At 37.2% G+C, this 19,925-nt stretch overlaps 1 protein-coding gene across 1 annotated transcript in view; it reads right to left on the bottom strand.

The window, feature by feature from the left end:
• The window catches only part of LOC129358757 (chloride channel protein 2-like), a 75,978-nt gene that overhangs the window by 14,300 nt on the left and 41,753 nt on the right, over positions 1-19,925 (bottom strand). The window contains exons 13-19 of the mRNA XM_055027884.1: positions 14,351-14,420; positions 13,418-13,528; positions 11,860-12,073; positions 8,001-8,134; positions 6,409-6,599; positions 4,554-4,665; positions 3,016-3,086 (exon numbers count right to left, since the gene is read on the bottom strand). Coding sequence (XP_054883859.1) covers positions 3,016-3,086; positions 4,554-4,665; positions 6,409-6,599; positions 8,001-8,134; positions 11,860-12,073; positions 13,418-13,528; positions 14,351-14,420 — 903 coding nt within the window. The remainder of the gene's footprint in view (positions 1-3,015; positions 3,087-4,553; positions 4,666-6,408; positions 6,600-8,000; positions 8,135-11,859; positions 12,074-13,417; positions 13,529-14,350; positions 14,421-19,925) is intronic.

The raw sequence follows: 19,925 nt of genomic DNA, 5'->3' as shown, positions 1-19,925 counted from the left end.
CACGAGAGAAGTAAGAATGGGAGAAGAATAATGAGGAAAAAACAGCTAGGAAAGAAACATCAATCTGTGCAACAGGCTCCTGATGTAATTTGCCCTGCATTAATATTTCACAGTCACAATAGAACAATGAAGGGAAAGCAGGCGCTGTGGGAAAGATGACAGAGCAACAAAAAACTGGTCTCAAAAAAGTCGTCAAGTATGACAAAGATGTGTGATGGGGAGCACAAATCAAGGAATCGCAGAAGAACTGAGAATAGAGCTGCTGAAGGGTCAGAGCTGAATCCATAAGTTCATCTACCATCTGCTGCAGGGATGCAAAACCTCAAATGATTCCACAAGCAGGTCTTTCTGAAAGACATAAATGACTAACATGCTCCTTGGTTCCCTTACCAACCAAAAAGATTCCTTGGTCTAACTCCTGCTCCATCTGCCTAAGCACAGACTGGGCGGTGAGCTTCACAAGTGCACCCTTCAATCAATGATTAAAATCATAACTGGCAGCAGCAGATGAAGCAGATTGACTGCTGTCCGTCAATTAATAATAAACATTATGAATAAATATTCACAAAATTGAAAATCTGACGTAAATTTGCCTCCCAAGGATATTGTAATTGCTGTGTTTAAATTTTTTTTTAATATAGTCAGAACATTTCAAATTAAAGCTAATCTTTCCAGTCTGTCAATGAACTCCAACCCTTGGTGTTTGGAAGTTGTGCGAATTGGTGACCTTGTGCTACTCTGGCTTTAACCAAATATTGTGGCATGCTGTCATTAGGGGCTGTAAATGATGGTGATTGTTCTCTTGACTGTAACCAAACCCCAAGTGCCACTGCAAAACCACAACAGTAGGGAACAAGCTGCCAGAGTAGAAGTGGACAAAAAACCCAACACAAACACCATCGATTTCAGAGAAATTTGTTTTTCAAAATATACAAGTTGAAGTCATAAAGAAAGATCCAAAGCTTTAAATAGCAGTTTCAGAGGTTTTAAAATGGTAAACTTTGTATCTAAATTCAGCTTATTTACAGAGTAAATCTTACCGCCAGGCATTTGAGTTTTGGGCTATGGGGAAACTCACAGTTGTTTAACATACCGGCTTTGTTTGGCTATTCACAAGGTTTTGTTATTGGCTTCAGCCAATAAGTTACACTTTTGAAAGAAACTACCACAACAAGATCTATAACTTAGATGATAAATGTTACAAGAGACGAAAAAGGAATTCTTCACTTGGGACATTTTCTGCAGAGTTCATGTACAATATGCAAATGGATTCTTTAGCAGCAGAAAGAGTGACAGGACACAAGCTGAACACAAGTTTACTATGATAAATCTAAAATCAAGAAACGTTAGAGGAAATTGAGAAAAGTCTAAATACAGGACATCATTGAAACAAAAGTGATTAAAGAATGGGGACTTGTCAAAAATGTAAAACCTGGAAATAAATGTATTGGCGACGACAGCCAAATTTGCAGTTGCGTAACTCCTAACTACTTTGAGCTGTCTGAAAAGTTCTAACAGTTTCTTGAAAGGGGAGACATTTCACTTTCCAGCCATTATCAGGTTATTATGCTCATTTCACTCCAGTAGTAGGAGAAAGTGAAATTAATTCGGAAGGGCACTCTTAATAGAGGGTAAATGATACAAATTACTACCAGATATCCAAAGTTCCAGTTGTTATAGACAAATGCGCAAATGTATTTGCTCACAGGACATTTAAAGAACTTCGTACAATAAAAATATGCAAAAATATTCAGGCGAAAATTAAAACTCAAATAGTTAATATGAAATTAGAGAAAATTCATATAATAGGTTCCTTTTTAGTGAGTTTGATACGAGTACAAATGACTTACAGATGTCCGATGCCCTCATGGAACAAACAAGCTTCACTAAGTATGTAATTTTCTAAAAAGTACCTCAACATGTTCTGGTGAATCAATACTGAGATTCCAATTTCGCTAAAACAGAGTAACTTGGCAGTGATGCCAGTTGCAGGCTTATTCATTTGTGACCTTAAGTTCTCTTTTCCTAGTGATATGACATCTATTTTTTTTTTTTTACTGCAGGGAGTTATTACTGATTATAACTTAAAATAACCTCACTCTAAAATATCTAAAGTAATCCTTAAAGGTAGATCTAATTTAGGCTGTGTGGTCATACAACGTTAAAAAATATGTTTATGGAGCAGAACTGGATATGGTTCTGGACTCAAACAGCTTGATGAGATGCATGGCTGAAGCACACAATAGTGTCAGTGGTTTCCCTTTTCCTGTCAACAAAACTGATTAGTGTCGTCATTTATAAGCAGCATACTTTGGTTTTACACACACCTACACACACTTACCCTGAGGCGATGCATGAGTAATGACATGACATCCCTGTGCTGCAGAATGATTAAAATTTTGTACAGACTTCAATAATTGGGCTGATGGAGCCCTTTCAGTGTTTCAAGTCCAAATCAATAATACTTCTAATAGAGTTACACTAACATTATCTGAACTGTAATTCTGTCAGGAGAAGGATGTAATCTTTTATTATGATCAAGTCATTTTCAAGAAAAAAAGTTTCTTAAAAATGTAATTGGGAGTACTGGAGAATTAGCTACGTATTTTCTGATGTATGGATCATTATTTATTTTTTTGAACAAATACATTCATATTTTTAAAAAGCACTAACAAGACAAAACTTTGATGTAGTAAAACAATCCATTTGCAGGATAAAATAAAGCGCGGCAGGACACAAGGCTGAAACAAAATGAAAGATTTTAAATGGAAGCCACTTAAGATTGTGTGTGAGAGTTTTCTGACTATGTGTGTGTGAGAGAGTGGGAGGTACTGTACTGTAAAGTGTGAAGGGCTGTATGTGAGAGATAGGATAGGACTGTGTGGGTGCACTGGTTCTGTGAACGGCAGGATGTGAGTCACTGTGTGTGCGTGCGTGCGCGTGCGTGTGTGTGTGTGTGTGTGTTGAGTCTGTGCCCCTGTTGATTGGTTGCATTCAAGGACATGGTTCTCTCACCTCCAGAGCTTCTACATCTGGACTGGAGCAGAACAGGTTCTTCAATGCGATGCCGGAATGGTCCTGTGGGCCTACAAGGGGAAAATAGAAACATTCACAATCATTGCTTGAGATTGCTTGATCAGTAGATAAGAATTCAAACTGCTAATGTTCCCATTACTTTAATTGTTCTGATAATAGTCTGCACTAAATCTCTCCAAAGTTTTCTTCCAAGCTGTGACCTAAATTGACCTAAAGGTGTTCCCAAACAAACTGAGAGACATAATGTCTCCAGCTGGTCCCATGTCAGTCAAAGCCTTTCTCCCATTTTGGCATGTTTGAAGCACCTTTCCAAGAATGTGACAGAATAGTTTCTCTTTATTGAGAGTCTCCTAGACTGCTGAGCTCCTCTCCCTCCTTTGAAGAAAAGCTTAAATACTTCATCATCAGATTTGGCTCAGCTTTTGCCTGATGAAGGTATAGAAAAACATGAGTGATATACATCTTTGGCTTTACAACACTATTTGGAGGAACAACAAAAATACTTGCTTGTTTGTGTTTACAAAGTGAGAGATTTAGCACCAAAAGGAAGAAGGTTCCGAAGCCAACTTCAGCATTCAGTAATTAAAAACTTTTTCAGGCTTCTTAGACAGTGTTAGCATGTTTGATGAGAGGTCTTAAGTCACAAAGAGCCAACTGATTGCTGTACCAGAGAATCCAACCCATTTTGCCAGTCGCCTTCATAAGAAAGTCAACAGAACCAGCACGGTGGTTCTTCCACAGACTGTATTTATGTCACTGAACACTTTGACAAGGGCATTCTCAGTACTGTGGTGAGCAGAGAACCCAAGCTGAAAGAAAAACATGGGTTTGTCATTGCTGAACTATTTAAGAGTTTGAAATACAGCTTTTTCAATAATTTTGTTGATGAATGGAAGGTTTAAAATTGATCTGTGATTCTGCAGTAGGAATTTCTCCAGTTTGTTACCTTTTTATCAGTGGTTTGATAACTTATGTTTTTAAAGCCTGGGGGAAAACACCTGATTAGAGGGACGAGTTTACCATTTGAATCACGGCAGATGCAATGACAGGCAGTACTTTCTTAAGGAAAGCTCTGGGTAGGAGGAGCTTAGTTGATGTTTTATTATATCTAGGTTTTTGTGGCTGAGTTGGTGAAATTAAGTCATTTTCTCTGCATTTATAATTTTTTGGAATAGGGATAGAAGTGAAATTGATGATAATATGCAAATTAACCCTCTATTTCTATATTTTCTCTGTAAGGAAGTTGGCAAAGTCACTGCAGGCTCATATAGAGTTCAGTCACAGGAGGGTTTGTCAACCTATCAACTCTAGCAAATAAGGCACAAGGATTGTTGATGTTTTTGCTATTGATTTTTGAAAAGTATTCCTCCTTTGCATGTTTCAAGGTTGAATAAGTCTCTTTTTACAAATTTGATAGTGAACCTAGAGTAGTGCTTAAGCCACTTATGTTCAGCCACTCACAAGTCTTCAAGTATTACTTGGATGTAAAAATTACCATTACCTTAGTTGTTACTTACTTGTGGGAAGCTTAGTGGGTCTTTCCACAACAGATGGTCTTTTCAATGCAGGTTTCAGAGGCTTCTGACTAGCTGGACAAGTTGGACTGAAGGTGGACTCCTCAGTAGAAATCTAAGTACAAACACAAAGATGAAATCTAAGCCATCTAATCTTCCCTTAACGCTCCATCACTCTCACCAACATCGAACACATTAGATAAATAAATGTGCTATCAGCAGAGTGAGGAGATGGAAACAAATCAAGGGAGTGAAGGAGGCAAGACAAAAAAAAAAAAAATAGGAAAGCATGCAGAGCCAGTGGGAGGAATAAAGTTCAGAGGCTGAATGTGAGGTTGGCTTTGATTTAAAATTTCATGACTGCAGTGGGTTTTCTTTCAGCCATTTTCATGACCTGAAGACATTTTTGCTTAGCTATGTTATTGATGCTCAGAAAGTGGGGAAAACATCTAGTTTCAGCCATAAAGAAGTGATTGCTTACGTGAATAAAAGTTATAATATTCATTGTTAATAATATCTTTAAAGTTTCCAGTTCCATTATATAAGGTAGTTACACTTGTGTGTCTGTATCCCTCTAACTGAATGCATTATTCAACAAAATCTTCTGAGAGTTTCACTAAAAGACAGAAGTGTTTCTCTGATTAGCTGCATTACGTGGGTAATATTGGTGGGACACCAAGCGTTGCAGAGTAAACAAACTTCTTATTGCTGAATCCATTAGGACCAGAGTTGCAACCCTGAAAGCCTTTATTCTTTGTCTCTAGGTGAATGCTTACATCATAAGTAGTTTGTTGCCTTAAAAATTGCATTTTCTCATTTTTTTCTAGAATAAATAAGCAAACTCATAATTCTAAGCTTTTTGGCTTTACATGTTTTACTTTCAATTTCAATTTCAAAGCGATTGAAACTACTGAGAGATGAGAAATAATATGGTTTTCTTTAACCATCATCTTGCAATTAGTTCAATCACATTTCACATTAATGTTAACCAACTTTTCTGTCATGCTGAATAAAAGTGTCCTCACAGCATGTTTCACATTGTGGGGTAACACTGTTTTCAGGGATGATGTGCAGTTCTAATTTTCCTATGTTGCATATCATTTTGTAGGACCAAAATATTTAATTTCTGTTTCATCTGAGTGGGGCATCTTTCTCAAAGGTTTGCTAAATATTTTGCAGAGCTTGTGGCAAACTCTAAATGACCTGGCTTGTTTCAGCAATTATTTTTTACATGTCTCTCTTCCATAGATTTGTAGAATATAACTAAAAACTGTCCTGTCAATAGACTTCTGCGTCTTCAAGAGCTTCCATGGACTTTTAAACTTTTTGTAATTACTAATGCTCTCTTTGTCTGGCCTGCTAGTTTAAAAATATAAAACAAGATGTTTTCAGCTCAACTTTCTACTGTGTTTTTGGTCTTTATGAGATCTGCTTTCTGACCTTCTCTAACAAACATTTCAAGGTTACATTGAAGAACTGGGTTTATATTGTCACAAACTTAATGGTGTCTATTTAGTAATCAGGTGGCTTCTGTGGGGATTGGATTTTAGTTATGGACATCAAAGTAAAGCTCTTCACATTTGCATCTGTAAACTATTTTTACTAATGTGTTATTTTGTGTTGTTAAAATTTATGGGTGTAACTTGACACAACCAGCAATGAAGTATTTATTAGATGCACTGAATACGTAATGAAGATATTGCCCTCTAAAAATCAACTCTGCACCTCTTTGTTAGTGAAACAAAAAAGAAATATGAAATGGTTTCACAGAGAAAATAGTACAAATTATTAAATTGATTGATAAATTCTCTACACATTGTCTTTAGATGTATTCCACTAGTCAATAAGGACCTCTGACCTGCAAATGGACCTCCTGGCTGGCCTGCTGGTGCCCATCCTCACTATCGTTGTTCGACACATCAGACAGCCGTTTTTTCTCTGCTGCGGCCCGTTCCCTGATGTACTTCATGCGTCTGCTGCGACTGAGCTGCTGGGAGAGCAGTAACTGCAGCTGGGCACGCTCTATGGAGCCCAACAGGATCATTGACTCTGGGTTAGGAGACAAAGATGCATGGCGTGAGAGAAAGAGTGATACAAAAACCAAGGAGGATAAAAAAAAAAGGATAAGGAGGTTTATTAGCGGAGCACAACAAAAGGAAAAGAAAATGCACAGGAGGAAAAACAGAGATGGTAGAAAGTGAATTCGGGAAAATCTGCAAACAGAGGGTTGTGACTTCCAAACAAACAAACATACTGCAAAGAAGTCTGCATAGTTGCAAAACAAGTGCCCAGAAGGCAGCAAATATCCAATAATTAGTGTGCATGTGCTGCCGGCTTTAAGTAACTGCCTTTGTGACTGTGCGTGCAGATTAGGTGTTTGGCTAAATGCTGCAGCTAATTGTTCCTGTACCACTGTATAATTGAAACAGTGTTGAAATACCCAATTTGCACTTTAATGAGGTGACTAAGGCCATCAGCAAGCTGTGCCCAGGCAGGTTTTTTCTATCAATTAGTCACTTTGATGAGGACAGCACTGGGATTGCAGAAATTTTGAATTTAATGCCAGCTGGAGGGCACACCAGAAATACAAAATTGGCAACACCGAACAAAGATACCCCAGACGTTAGAGCCCTCGAATTACGGATTCTGATTTGCAAAGCCTTTTAAAGATGTTATTTAGCCCCTTAAAAACAGATGTGTCCTGAGTGCTAATGTGTGGAACAAAGGCTGAAGAGTTTGGAGCTGTAGGTAACTAACAGGCTAATTAAGTACAAAAACATAAACCTACCAGGAACAGAAGTGGCAGTTTTGGTATCATTTTTTCCACGACTTTCTCATAAAAGCTTGGTCAAATATTGTTGCACTGCAACGTAATAGTCATTCATATAATATAATCTTACTTTCTAATAGTACAAGAATATTAATCTTATTAATAATGAAGCAAATCATGTCTAAATATTTTTCAGTAAATAACAGAATGTTTTTTTCCTAAACTAAGATTCTCATATTATTTGTAGATTGCCTATAAAAAGTATTCACTCCTTATGAAAACTTAATCAATGATGATGAGCAAAACCCTCAATGGGGTGAATAGTGAATATTTTTACAGACACTTTGATTACTTTAAACTCCAAGAACTGACATATTTGTGTATTTTGGTATTGGATTTACCAATTAATAAATATGTAGCAGCATGGGTGCACTAAATCCCAACATGTTAACGGTAAAATAGAGATTTTGAATTGTTTTCATTTCATTTGTTTCTACCAAAGGAAAATATGAGCAGAGAAATTAGATGAGGGACCAAACGGATTCTTGTATGGAGATAAACTACCATCAGCTAAAAATTACCCTCACTGTGTCTTTCAGTGGTTTCACAAGACACCAGAAACAGGTTATTTACACATAACTCTGTGTTTTGCAGGGATGTGTAGATTTTTTTAAACTCACCAGCAGATTCCACTAAAGCCAGAGTCTTGATCTGTCCCGACATCAGGACGTTGTGTAGGTCTCGGTAGCAGCAGTTGAGTGCGATGTATCGCACATCTCGCACCATGATGTCCTCCACACGGATGTTGTATTTCCTGAGATAAGCATGGAAGGAAAGAAGAGTAAATGAAATGTACAAGGTGAAAAAAAGAAGTGTCTATTTTTTCATTGAGATGAGGCCAAAGGAAGAAGACAGCTGGAACTTTATTCTATTCATTGTCTGAAAATGCATCAACACTCATGTTTAAAAATTTATACTACACAAGCGCCGTAATATTTCTAAGTTATTGCCCTAGCAAATATGACGACTGCACAGTCTTTCAGCTGACTGGCCAACACAATAAAAAGTCACAGTGTCAACACATCTTTCGGTTGTTACCACAATCGCTGTGTGTACTTCAGGTGAGGTTGGGTGACACTGTGCGAGCACTTCTCAGCTCAGCAGAATCACACGCCTCAGTACACCAGTTAGATACACTCAGATTTCTCTTCCTGCTGAAGCCGGCCAAGAACTGCAAACACAACAGCCGTCGCTTAATGGCTTCCGCTGCCAAGACCATCAGCCGTGCCAAGACACGGACTGCGGCCAAACTTCCACTTTTTCAACCAGTGACAACTCGCTGTGCTGACCTTTCCTCAGATGTAAAAAAAAAACAAAATTGATGGCCATGCTTTCCAAGCTCCAATTCAATACATATAATGTACAACTCTAGTCCAAGAGGCCTCTTAGGAAGATGAAGGAAACCTATCAATTACCTTATGTATATTAGAGCATAGGAAGAAGAAAATATCTGCAAGTAAAATTACAGTGTGTATTGTGAAATAATGAAACACCTATACAGAGTAATTTACTATAATTTTAAAACTATAACCTACACCAGGTTTAAATTAGTTTCATAAATTATTTGTATTTCCACTATTTCAGAAGCATGTTCACTATAAATTATGTATATGTAGTTCAATTTCAGCTGTAAAATGAAGAAAAACAGACATGCAGCTTTTTGCTCTCACCATCTGAAGCTAAATCAGGCCAAACATTTCTTGTTTTAGGTCAGTTAGAATAAATATACCAAAGTCACATTAATGAGACATAATTGGTCAGATATGTATAGCATTGTGTCATTTTGCAATAAATTTAAATATCACAAACATTAGAAGGCCTTGAATTAGAAGGTTTTAGGTGTATTTCTGCTAACTATGTAGAAATGAACATTTTACACAATAAACGTTTCACATAAACATTTCAGAATTCACTTCTCACTGCTAGGACTAAAAAATGAAAAAAACAATTTTGTCACCTTTTTCTTTAAAAGAGAAATTGTTCTTCTAGCACCAGACAACTGTATCATCTCAAATATGAAAAAGGCCTAAAAGAAAGTTTCCTCTTTGCACTGTGCTTGCTGACAGCGATTTAATTTGCATGTGGATGAGAGAGAATGATGTAAGTGATTGCCTCTCAACTGGCCAAAGCAGCTGCCAAGGTAAATTTCCCTTGAGGTGTCAAAGGTCGAAGATATGTAATTGTTTTCCCTCTTAATTCAACCAAGTTTTCATTTAATAGCTGGGAACAGAATCTGATCCTGCAATCTGTATAAGCTGTATAACCTGGTTGCTCCACTTGGTTTCCCCAATAACATCAACTGATGCTAAATAAGACAGACACCTCAGAATCCTGATTAAATGAATACTCTGCAACTTTCCCGCTTTTGCAGTGACGATTATTCATGGCCTAATCGACATCAACAAGATGCAGCAAGGCTCAGGTTTCACACTGAGATGAGGTGAAAAAGTGTTTAAAAAAGCAGAGGTGACAAACGAGCTGTGATGAGAAAGATTATGTAATAGTTCCTACATGTAGAAGTGAAAGTCTTTTTTTAATAACCTATGATATCAAGCCATTGAAAAAGATATGCATGAACATATAGAAACTGAGTAAAGTCGAATTTGTATGTGATTCGAATACCTGACTTTGCAATGCAGTCTCGCAGAAAAAAAAATCAAATTATTTTCCTAGAAGATAAATGTTAATAGATGTACAAGCTGTATATGTTGCAGAGCAGCCATTATATAAACGTTCCTTTACAGTGCTTTGTACATCCATCAGAAATGGGTAATTTCTGATGGATGTACATCAGAAATGATGTACATCCATCAGAAATTATTATATAATAATTTCTGTGAAATTATTATATAATAATGTCTGATATGTCTGATGACAGATTATCCTGGCAAGAGTATGTAGTGAGAGTAGTTTTTTTTGTGTGTTTTTTTTCCACAGGCAAAGCAGAGTTATACTGTAGGGCTTGAGACTAACTTTTTACACTGGTTTCACCTAACTATTTTTCGTAGATGCACCCACAATTTTGGTCACATCATAGTCTTTGTTTAACAAACTGTCTTTTTTAAACAAAGAATAAACTGGGTGACTGAATTTATCACCTTGTGTACAAAGAGTTCTGTGCAAATAAACATGCTCTGCCTTTGCAGCCGAGGGGAATGACATCATTCAAAGAACTGCAAAATAAAGACAATACTGAGATGTGTTTTGTAAAATATGCAGAAAAAAAATCTTCTGTGCCTTATAGAGAACAAATACTCTTGAACTTCTTCGAAGATGTATGTTTGGATAATTTCCAAACACTATTTCAAAGCAGTCATTTGAGCTTCCACTGCAACGGGAGCAGAGCAGAATTGTTCGACTGATGTTTTTCTTGCAGCCTCTTGGGAGCCTCTGCTCCACAATGGATGAAGCAGGTCAGGATGAGGGATGCAATACTGCCTTCTTACACAGAAGAATATATTAATAATGACTTAAAGAGAATAAATTAATAAAAATACATAAAAATAAATTCTGATGTGTGTATCTGATTGCTTGAATTTCACACCACGGTCAGTCAACAGACTGACAGAGCTTTACTTTAAAAATTTTTATAACCCACACCTGTAACTTTATAAAAATGTTTTTAGAAGTATTTTCAGAGCATGGCCCAATAAGAATTGATCCCTGGGAGACACCTTCTGATCCCAAGACAGCAAAAACAACAACAACAAAAATCTGAGGAAATTTTCTTTTAACCTGATTCTGGGCACACTGCCAGTCCCACTGGTACATATACTGGTAAATTCTGGATTCTACAATAGGTAAGACAGAATATTCAATTGTGGTGGTGGCATAGTGAAGGGAAGAGAAGCTTTTCCAGCAAAAATGATTAAGAGTGACATTTGTTGTCCCCTTATTGCAAACTAATTTATGAATGACACATTTAGGTTTTTGTTCCAATATAACAGTTTGCAAATATCCAAGCAAAGCTGTCAAATGCCAAGGGCAAATGTTTGAATGGGTGCATCTCTGAAGACACCTTGCAAACCCTGAAAATGAAAAGAACCTCAATACAGAAAATCTATCAACAAAAACTGGTAAAGCTACAACTAAAGCCAGAAGTTTACATACACTCAATAAAAATACAAGTTTTTTTTGTCCTGAATTGTTTTAAATTAAAACAGACTAAAGCTCAAAAAACATATTTTCCCTCAAGTCAAACCGTCTTCAAGTTACTGTTTTTATGGATATATTAATAAAGTGAGGAATAAATGATGTACTGGTCTGAAGACTGAAAACAGCTCCACCTGTCTGTAGACAGCAGGATTACAGTCTGTCAGGACTTAGACTGCTCTAAAAATGTTTGGCGAATTTGAAGTAGATGTACACTGTTGAGTAAATGTAGTTCTCTTACTGTAGTTATACGGAGTAATTTTTAAAAGACAGTTGCTATTGCATATTTGCTTTAGGTTGTTCTTCAATATAATACACTGTACATACTCATGGTGACCCCGGCCAAGCTCTGGGAGGTAGGGAAGCTTCTTGATCCTGATAAGAGAATCGTAGTACGACGGCTGCAAAGATTGAGCCACGGCGTTGGCCAGTATAATAGCTATCATCACTGGCAGGATGTGAGAGATCTGACCAGTCAGCTCAAACACAATGATCGCAGGTGAAACGGTGTGGGTGACCGCTCCTGACAAGGCTGCAGCACCTGTGGACGGGAGAGAACAGCAAAACAGGAGACTGTCAGTGTCACGGTAAGCTCTGAAACACCAAGGGTTGTATTAACTGAATATTTTCTGAATGGTTTTCTGAAATGTTGGTGGAAACTTCAGAAGGCTGTGTAATTTTGACAAACTGCATTTCACATCTCTGACCTCTTAGTGCAGATGTGTAGATGTTTTCAATTTTATGCACAGATTACATTGTGGAGGAAACTAAATCTATCAATCAATCAAAAACCTGAAAAAGTACTTTCATCTGAAAATCACCTCTGGTCTGGACATCTTCTTCAAACTCTTTGTTCAGCTAAATAAATTCACATTCTTTTTCTAAACACCCAGAAAGTAGAAATTAACCCACACATGTAAATTAATACTGAAGGAAATATCTGCATCAACTCATTTTTCTTTCCTTTCTTAAAATTGATGTAGAAAAAGTTGTGTAAAATCTGGGACCAAACAGACAGAGCAGCATGGTGTGAATGAGTCTTCACACAGACAGAGAAAATGGATGAGTCCATTTTAAACAGTGGAAAAAAGAGGAACAATGGAGAAAGAGAAAATTAAAGAGAGAGCAATACAAGGAGAGAATGAACAAACAGATGCTAGATGGCAGCGTTCACACCAGCAGGTTTCATTGTTCTTTCTCATAACTTAATTAAACCGTGTCTGCCTCCCTCTCCTCAGATAAATGCTGCTTCTGCTCTCTCCACCCTTCCTAATGCTCAGTCTTTAGAGCGAGCTCTGCTGTGAAATGAAAGAGGCTCATCAGAATGTCGGGCCTGCATAGCGCTGAGTCATCTGCTACAGCAAGGCACAACAGCATCAGCAAGCCCAGAAAAAAAAGGGAAGAAAAAAAGGGAAAACAGCAGGCGCCGAGGCTGCAGCAGAGGCACTGCTGTCAACAAGTAGGACTGCAGCAACACTGGATCTCATTATAGGCACAACTTTAAGAAATATTGTGGATGTGTAATCATAGTTTTAAAAAACAAAGTAAAATCAATCATTTCTACCACTTATCTACAGTATATAAAAAAAATCCATTGAATCTTTGCTAATAAAGTTCACCAACAAGTGATGATTGTGTTATGATTTACGTCTTTCAAAAAAGTACTTTTGCATTTGGTTGATTTTGTTGGGTCATTTTTGTTTCCATTATGTTCTATCCTCATAGTATTTTATGATTTTTATTTGTGGTGCATCAAAGTTTTGATCTTGAGCAGGGAGCTCAAACTAAGAAGACTAAAACTAGATGAATGCTACCAATAGACTAAATCAGACTTTCATACTTATTCAAAATTATCTGGTAATAAATTAATGAGTGTTCAACATACCCGCAATAGCGTAGGCTCCTGGCTCTATGGAATAAATGGACTCATTAGAGTGAATGCCATCTGGGAACCAGGCTGCCATGCATTCTCCAACCAAACGACCAAACGCTGCTCCTACAATGGCCAAACCATGGATGAAGAAAGAAAAAGTCAGACCTCGGGTTTCTGCCTACATGCAGAGAGGTCAGAAACCTGAATTTCTGTACAATGGAATGACTATTTTTCCAAACTATAAATACTTCATGTAATACATTTCTTTCTGCAGTGCTACATCTCCTCTAGAAGAGTAACAACAGCAGTGAAAGGTGTAGGTGTTGGTGTAAATTAATTCTGTAGGTGTAGGTGTAAATTAATTCTGCAAATTTACCAAAGTTGATTGCTACGACTTTGGTAAAAATATGACTGTCACCCCCATCTGATGGATGTAGAAGGTTTAAATTGGTGAATTAGAGTCTTAAGGTGGAAAGCCAGCAACAGTGACACATCTGGTTCCACAGAAATCTCCACCTTTAGGAGGTAGAAACTTATTTCTGTCATTTTGCTTATTAAAATTGTATCAGTAACACATCAATGTTTTTAGTGTTAAGTTTTCTAATACTGATTTGTACAAGTAGACTAATACTTATGAAAAAAAAAAGTTAGGTCACCCTAACCCTCACTGCTTTTAGGAAAGGGGCTGTCCTCTCAGTCGCTACTTTCTTTTGGTTGCAGCAGAAGAAAAAAGTTGATACAACAAACTGGTGCAATGGCTGCATAAGCCATTGCACCAGCATCTTATTCATCATCAGCATGTCTCTCCTGTTTAATTTTTTGAACCAAGACTTTGATGGGGCTGATTAGACTTCCTAAATGACAGTCAAACTTCACCTTTTCCAAAAAGACAGACTGTTAGAACAGCTCACTGTTCTAAAACACACATTGTTAATTGCTCATTACCAATGACAAACACAGGTACGAAAGATCCACAGGGCACAGGCATGGTGATGGCCAAGGCAGACATCCAAAACTAAAGAGAAATAAAAAAAAAAAGTGAGATAAAGACATAAAATGAAAGAACTGGATGGCATTTCAATTAGATATCCAAGTCCTATGCAGTGTGCCCAAACATGATAGCTAAGCTGAATCCCAAATCAGCAATGAGGGGGCAGCCATGCGAGGTTTATTGCCGAGGTTAGATTGAACTGTCACATTCATTCTTCATTTGACAAAGACCCTGAAATAAAGATTGTGTAATGAGTGGCCTGCGCTGATTGGCTGACACTACAGCAGGCAAGGGGAAAGGACAGCTAATTAGGCAAGAAAAGGGAAATGTCAGCGCTGACAATGTGTAAGCATTGCTCGATGTCCAGATGTGTAGGTGAGCCTGTGTTTAAAATGATCAACAGATTTAGTCCACAAAGTCACTACACAGATATTACATAAGATATCTCATTAATATGAGGTATTAATTACCTCATTTCACTCAACGATCACAATATTTATCAGTTTTAATACATAATCAGTCATTACATCCTTGACACTTAAGTAAGCAAATGCACCAAGGAAGATTGAAATGCATAATCAATTGTTAGCCAAAAGCTAATATTAGCTTGAGGTTCAATAATGATTGCTTTAAATATACAAATGGAGCAAAGGGTGGATCAGTGGTAGAGAAAGTAAACCATATATAAAGGCTATAGTCCTTGTCCCAGGTTTGATTCCCAGTAGCATGACAAGTACTGCATGTCCAGCCCTTCTGTTTTTCCTGTCAAACTACCAATTAATAAAGGCCACCCTCTCAACATGCCATGCTGAACAGCAGCAGAAATAAAAGCATTTGGGGTAATTGCCAAAGTGATGTGCTGACAACTTAAAGTCAATCTTTAGAGTATATGTATCTCTAAATAAAGTTAGCTTAGTGGACAAGTCAAGTTGATTATTGATGAGATTATTAATGTAAAGAAAATGTGAGGACAATGTACCTGACTAATTCTTATGGACATTCAGTCAGATATAGGAACTGCTGATCTAAACATTATCCTCTGGCTGGCATAATAAGTTTGAGTCAGCTTTAGGCACAGCTTTGTTCTGTCTGTAGTTTCTTATATCTTATGGATTAGTTTTGAACTGTTGGAGTACAACTCAAATAACAGATAGTGCTACATTTAATGCTGACTCAGACTTTCACTGCCTACATGATGTCAAAGTTCAGCTAAAAACCAGGTTTCCTAGTATGCTTTATTTGAAGAAAAGTGGGAAGACAGGCTCATGAATTGTATTTTTAAACAAAGCAAAAATAACAAGACCAGATCTGGTGCTGCATAAGCCATTGCACCAGTTCTTTGTATTCCCACCATGAACCTAAAATAACTGCAGGTAATGTTTTGTCTACAGTCAGCCTGTGAGATGATCTGAAAATACTCCTCGACTATTTAGGTCAGTTTAGTTTATTAATTCACTTCCTGCTTCAATATGGGGCATGTCACTTATTCATCTAAGCCACACAAAATTGAGACGACGTAGCATTAAACATTCACAGGCCCAAAGAGCAGCATGTAAATTGGTGCAATATACAAACTATTAAGCAAATCTCATTGCTGTATTAATCTCATGGTTCCAAATGGACTTTTTAATTACTCTCATTGCTTCGTCTCTCTTCTCCCTCTCTCCGGACCCTCTGCTCCGTCTATAGTTAGTAGTAATTAAGGCCGGCTGCCATGGTGACGTAACGCATCTCCTGCTGCAACCTTGAACTGCAACCATTTTCACACCTCAAGCAAACACACATATGTGTGTAGGTGTTCGTACACCCCACAGGACACATCATAGCACATACTCTGTGACGAGAATCATAGCTCCATGCTGCCAGACACACAAACATTTGATTACACTAAATGAGCCTCATGGAGAAAATAAAGCAGACACTGGATTCTTCAGACTCCCCTTTCCATCGTATTGTTGAGAGAGAACCCACGCATGCACAGGGAGAACATGCAAAATCCATGCAGAAAGACCCTGGGCTGGGAATCGAACCCAAGACATTATTGCTGCGCATATTAAAGTATTTTTGGAATTTGAACAAAAAGGGGCAGTTAGTGTTTTTACAGTATGCAAATATTACCAGATTTCAGCTATTTGTGGTTGGCTGTGGTCCTTAAACCACACACACAAAGAAAAACAACATTTTCAGAAACCTAAAAATCGTTTTTGGTGCGTCACAAAATATTTTTGTCAGATTAATATTTTTTATGGTAATGTGTCAATCTCCACTTCATCTTGTCACCCACTTTCAACAATCTCTTATTGGCCCATTTAATTTGACAGATTTGAACATCCTCCTCTCTGAGAAAACTACTTTGAAAAATGTCAGACAGACAATATTAACCATTATGGAGAGATGAGGAGGAAAAAAATAATTGGAATAAAAGCAGAAAACACAATGTACAGAGATGAAGGCAAAAACTGATAAAAATTGACAAGATTTATATTTGTAGTCCAATAGAACTACACACTACTACTTTTGAGCATAATGGGAATTTTATTTTCATGGTTTAAAAGATTTTATGAACATCTGGAACATGAATCTGAAAAAAGACAAAAGTGGTTCAATCACTACAGAGAAACTTTAGTGTCAATCTGCACAAAACCTTGTGCACATAAGTATTAATATTAAATGTGATGTTGGGATTGGCCTCTATTAAGCTGAAATAGTCTGCAGGGTGTAGATGACAGGGTAATATGATCCAGCTGCTTGTTTGCACAGAAACATCCACTCAAACACAGGTGAATGTGACAAGATGCTGCCGGCTGTGTCGTTTCCATCCCCATAAGACAGCAGTCCTTACCATGGCAACCACTCTGACGTCCGTAAAGTTACAGTGACCTACAAATCCCCTGCGGCTCAGAGTTACATCTGAGATAAACTAATAAAAAGATCCCTGTAGGCTGTTAATGTCCCTTCATGTATTTTTAATAAGTCACTGATGGTAAACGTACCCCAACTATAGTCATGTCATGTTACAGATAGAATGCTATTGGTGGTTAAAACTCCTGCACTGAAGATTTAGTCTAGAAACCGTCATGTTTATAAATCAGGTTTAGCTTAAAGCTAACATACTAACAGAGCAGCACCATGTCTGCCATATGTGTACTGTTTTTAAGCTAATATGTTGTCAAGAGGGAACTTTCTTTAAGATATATGAAGATATTAGAACAATATTAAAAAAACCAACTCTGTCTCAGCCTCTCGCAGCCTGAACAAACGGTAGAAAGTGCTTCTATTTAAAATAGTTGGCTCTGAGTTTTCTTTAATCAAGAACAACCTCCGCACTCCGAGTATTAGGAATTTGTGCGATAGTGTTCAGTATGGAGTGATCACTGATGAGGAAGGATAATAAGTTTCATTTGTCATATGCAAGTTAAGAAAGTAAACAAGGCAATTAAATCCTTTACTTGAGAAGAACTGTTCAAATGTCTATAAAATAAAGTAGTACTAGCATTGAATGGAAGTAAAAAAATTAAATAAATCAAAGAATATATAATATTTACAACTGCAGAGAAAATCTACCAAACAATACAGTAAAATATATACTGCAGGACAAATAAAGTATAGGCAGTATTTTGTAGTATTTCACAGATGATAATATGGCTTAGACGATTATACATGATGGTCATAAAGTGCAGCAGTTATAGACATAAGTGTCACAAATGTGGCTTAGTGCAGTATTATTATTGAGAGTTTAGTACTCTCAACAATATTAACCACGTAGCAATATAGTTTAGTGACGGTTTGTGGAGAATGCTCATCTTTCATTCTTTTTGGGTGTCCTGGCCGGCTCCTACACCATAAACTAGGGAGTAGCAGTTGGAAAAGTTCTTGTTCTGAATGGGTGCAGATATGAGAGGAAGTTGGGTTTCCAGCCAACTAAGTCAATGTCTTATTGTTTTACAATAAGACATTGACTTTGAGAGCAACATAATCTGACCTGGTCTCCAGAATTCATTAAGCTGTTTCCTGCTTTCCCTGTTTTATGACTGCAGTTATAAAGAATGGAAGACCCATTCTTTATATCTGTTCACAAAGATCTGAGGTGACAACCTGAAAAAGCTGACTTTGAGAATTTTATGCCATTTGATTTGCATTGATTTTGATCAAGAATCAACACCACAAAGAAGTCTACACTGAAACGCATATGTTCCCTAAAATGAGCATCACGTACCTGCAGAAGCATCGGTACATGTAGAACATGTGTCATGGGACAAACCAACTCCCTTGAAGGGAAAGTTAAATATATCTAGAAATATCAAGATTTGTTTTAAAATCAGCTGATCATATGTGGGTTAAGCACGACTATTTGTCCTGCCAGGACTAAGGCTACACTCAATTACGTTTCCTAACTATTACTGTAACAAATCTTATACAGCAGAAATTACTCACTCCCCCAGAGGAATCATTAATTTTTCATTTAATCTGATTTAATCGACTCTCTGTATGTCTCACAGAAGCGGTCCACTGCCATCAGACATAATTATGAGGATTTCCAATCACAAACTGAATGGAGACTTCAGTAAACCAAGGTTTTAGAAGAAGAAAATAACTCTACAGCATGAAAAGCTTTGATGTCTTAAAATCTCCAAGGAGCAGCCAGAAAACACAGAAGGAATCCTAAATTAAAATCCATTTAGAATATTCCTAATGAACCACATGAATTTTGAAGGTGGCTTTAATAAGACGTATTATTTATAGAGCTGCTTCAGGCTTATACTATTTTCGAGGAAGAGGAAGTAGTTATTGTATTCAATTCAAATACGGATATTACATCTTCTAAACTTGTTGGCAAAGTCTGGACAGGAATGCAAAGCTAGATTTAAGCAGCCAGAAACATGTCTGAACAGTACTGTGTTTGTATCTAGAACATTAGCTGGAACAGTGAACAATACCAGGAGTCCCAGGACACAACAACCTCAAAAACAAACAAGTTATTCCTCAGTCGAGCAATAAAAACAGTCAAGAGACAGTTTGTCCCTATCAAGGTATGTCAAACTTTAATTTTCTCTTTTTTTATTTAAAACTGAAAAAAACACTTTAGGTCAAATTATTGATTTGATTCTGATAGTACAAACAGAGATGATGTTAAACTAGCCCCTCCCCTCTGTTGCTGGTCAGCACACATTGCTGGTCAGCATGCTGAAAGAAGGCAACCACATATATACTTTTTATCTGCAAAAGACATGCAATTGAGGGTTGTTTTTTTTTACTCAAGGTCACCATACTAAAATGTTCTCAGCTCATGTCTAATATTGAAATATCCAAATAAAGTTGGAGTGCGTTGGCCAACTTATGTAAGCAGAATACTGTGGAAGATCCAAAATAGGCTGTTTGTTTATAGGAGACCAGCTGGTCTATTAAGAGGCCAGACCAATGGCTCTTCTGTGCAAAACTGATGAAGGTGTAATTTCATCTTTTTTAGCAGCCACTACAGCCACAGAAAAGAAAATCAAAGATCTGCACACATTTTACACTTCTCGATAA

Source organism: Poeciliopsis prolifica, unplaced genomic scaffold, assembly GCF_027474105.1.
Source record: "Poeciliopsis prolifica strain line A6 unplaced genomic scaffold, Auburn_PproV2 SCAFFOLD004, whole genome shotgun sequence".
Classification (NCBI taxonomy): Eukaryota; Metazoa; Chordata; class Actinopteri; order Cyprinodontiformes; family Poeciliidae; genus Poeciliopsis; species Poeciliopsis prolifica.
This window is presented reverse-complemented; position numbering and strand designations above follow the sequence as displayed.